Below are 3,248 nucleotides of genomic sequence, written 5' to 3'. Positions count from 1 at the left end.
GATACTTCTGCATTAAATGGTCTTGCTAACTACTACATGGTACTTGTATTCTGCTAGTATTATAATTCTGGGAAAGTCAGAGTCATAGGAAGCCTCTTCCGGAATACTTTTAAAGTTTTTTTTTTTGTTGTTGTTGTTTGTTTTTGTTTTGGGGGTTTTTTTGTGGCAAACTGATAGAAATCTTTGTTTAACTTAGAGAAGAGATCGTCTGGAGGACCCTTTTGACGAGCAAGTTGATGGCCCGGCAAAATGGCAGCTGGCGACCCACGAGGCAGTTCAGACCAGTTTAGGCCATTCGGTTGCGCTTGTGGGTTGGGCAGTCCGTGTCGCCATCACCACACTCGGCCGAGGTGCGCTTGCGGGACCCCCCACTGTCCAGGCAGAGGGCCAGTTCTTCACAGTCGATCGGGCTCAAGTCATCCTCGAGGAAGCTACTTCTTCGGCGGCCAGCGCCGGCGACCTCGCTGGCTTGAGGCGGGGAGCCGGGCGCGCCAGATTGCACGCTAATGCTGGCCATGGCGCCGCTGAGGCCGTGAAGGGCGATGGCCTCGTGGAACGGCTGCAGGTCGACGTCCACCGACGAGCCCGATTCAGTGGCGGCGGCCTGGCTGGGGGCTTCTGAGGCCGGCTTCGCGGTCATCCTCGGGGTACGAGGCGGCGGTGGGGGCGCCGGGGGCACCTTGCCACACAGGAAACTGATCAGATCTTCGCGAAGGATGATGCTCCGGCCCTTCTTCACCCATTCCAGCACATCTTTGATGCGACGCTGGTGGCCCACCTGGATGCCCAGGTCAAAACTTCGTTGGTGGGCATGCCCGCTCTCTTTGTAGAGGCTGGTCACGGCCATGGCTGCATTCTGGAAGGGGTCCCACATGGAGAGTCCTGGCTGTTGGCACCCCGCATCCTTGTAGAGCTGGGCCACGGCGGTGGCTGAGGTCTGGAAGAGGTGCCACAGCTTCTGCTGCTCGCTCTTGAGCCCCGCCGTCTCGGGGGCCGCCTCCTCCTGCAGATCCGGGGGCAGCTCCTCTTCCTGCTCCACCTCGGCCAGGCACTGGCGCTCCCACTTAGAGAACCAATGCTCCGCGACCTCGGCCTCGCCCTCCTTCGGCTGCTCCTCCATCCTCCTCCTTCTGGCTGCTCCTCTCCTCCACCTCCACCTCCTCCTCAGCCTCCTCTGGCTTCTCCACCTCACCTCCGGCTCCGAGCTCCCCTCCTCCTTCTGCGACCGCCGCCGCCGCCGCTGCTGCTGCTGCCGCCGCCGCCGTCTCCTCCTCAGCCACCGCGAACACCGCCGCCGCCTCCTCCGCGTGCGCCGGCGGGCGGGAGCGCGGGCGGCGGGGCCCTGAGGCCAACGGTTCCGGCGCGCCGCCCGCGGCCCCGGTGCACGCCCCGCCCCGCCCCGCCCGGCCGGGTCCTCACTACTGCGTGGAGATAACTCCGCAGCCGCCGGCGCCGCCTCGCTGCCCCCTTCCGGCCCCGCGGTGCGCTCCTGCGCCCCCCCCACCCCCGCCCAGGGCGCCGCGGCCTCCCCGCCGCCGCCGCCACGGCCCCGCAGCCGGGTCCCAACCCCCGCTCCGCCGCGGCTGCCGCACTGGGAACTCGGAGGGGGGCCGGCTGGAGCGCTACCTCAACGCGGCGCTTGCCTACTGCTTGGCCCCCTTTTCACACATTTTTGAGACTTGTCGGCTTCATCCAATGAGCTGATCAAATTTTACATCCTATGTTGCCAGAGAGGATTATGGGGCAACTTCATGGTGTCGATCACATCCAGGGCGCCGATCCGGGAAGGCCGGGGGTTAGAGTGGAAAGAGCACGGCCCTCTTGAAGTCGGCATCCTGGCAGTGCCCTCCACACAGGAGGTGCCCAGGAGAAGTGTTTTCCATGGATCGAAGCAGTCATTTTATGAAGGGGGGGAAAAAATCAATTCAGGCATTTGCCACCCCACCCCTCCCGGCTTTTCCAGCCTCAGTTTCCCTAAGTGCCCAACCAAGCTGTTGGATTTGGTCTCTGGAAAGCACCTGCAGTCGTGATTTAGAACTTTATTTCTGGCCCTGTAAAGCACCTCTTCCAGGCTGGTTGGGTACTTATCAAATTTTAAGAGTTACAGTCAGAAATGGCATTGATTCACTCCCCCCCTCCCCATATTCTTTCAAGGTTTTTTTTTTTTTTTTGTCATTTAAAAAAATCGGTTGAGGCGTTTTCTGTGTGATCTACATTCAACTATTGACAATTCCAGGATGAAGAAGTGAGAGGAAAGAAAATAGGCAAATGAAATCCCAAACACGGGATTTTATGCTCTAGTGTAAAATTTAGTACCTTTAAGGAGGTGGGGGGGGGGAGTTTATCTAATTTGCAACACTCCAAAAATTCTAGCTAGTTAAAACACCATAATAATACCCAAATTGAGCTAAAATAGTATGCAATACTGAAGTTTTTTCCTTGGGTTCGGTAACAACCTCTTATAATGATGCAGTCCTTTTTTCAGTGCAGACAATTCCAGATCAAACTGTGTTTAAAAAAAATATGAACTAAGAATAACGTCAAAAATGGAAGGAACTAACGTAATACTTTTTTTTTAATTTAGGGAAAAAAGAGTTTTGCAATTGTTCTTGTAGAATATCTGCTGTCTCCAGAAAGCCTTCCAAAGATAATTCTAGCAAAATATACTTAATAATTCCCAAATATGAAGATTAATATATAAAATAAAATGATATAACCATTAAGCTTTATCATCTTCTTTAACAGAAATACATGTTTCTAAGTTTAATATAAAAGAGAAGAAGACGAGAGGGATTGCGCCCTTTCTCTGCAAACCGGGCTTTTTCACGATTCATTAAACCCTTTTTCCATATGTGTAATTGGACTCTTCTCATTTACATAAACAAGGGATGAGGCAAAAGACCTAAGATCAGCCCAAAAGGAGAAATACATTTCTCATTCTCCTATGTTAAGAAAATATTGTAAAAGAAAACTCCAAGAAGGCAGAGCCTCCTCCCCCCTCCACACCCACATATACTAGCCCTGAAATAGTTCATGGCCAAGGAGATAGCCCTTTGCCAGAGCTTTAGGACTACCCTGAATATGGTGCCTCAGAGTTATTATCAGAGGCACATGTTTTTATTTTCTCTAAGTAAAAAAACTTGGACCGAAATGACCGACAGTAGGTCAGCATATCCTATTTTCTCCCCTCATTTTTGATTGGGTTAAAAAGCAAGAAGAAAGACTGCAGTGTCTTTGAAAGAGCACAA

The 3,248-nt window shown here is 52.9% G+C and overlaps 1 protein-coding gene across 1 annotated transcript; it reads right to left on the bottom strand.

The window, feature by feature from the left end:
* Window positions 1-286: 286 nt before the first annotated feature.
* HAPSTR2 (HUWE1 associated protein modifying stress responses 2) lies at window positions 287-1,120 on the bottom strand. Its single transcript, XM_068963132.1, has one exon. It carries the CDS (start codon window positions 1,118-1,120, stop codon window positions 287-289), a length of 834 nt encoding a protein of 277 aa, XP_068819233.1.
* Window positions 1,121-3,248: the final 2,128 nt, after the last annotated feature.

The sequence above is a fragment of the Capricornis sumatraensis genome, chromosome X (assembly GCF_032405125.1).
Source record: "Capricornis sumatraensis isolate serow.1 chromosome X, serow.2, whole genome shotgun sequence".
In the NCBI taxonomy this organism is placed as follows: domain Eukaryota; kingdom Metazoa; phylum Chordata; class Mammalia; order Artiodactyla; family Bovidae; genus Capricornis; species Capricornis sumatraensis.
This window is presented reverse-complemented; position numbering and strand designations above follow the sequence as displayed.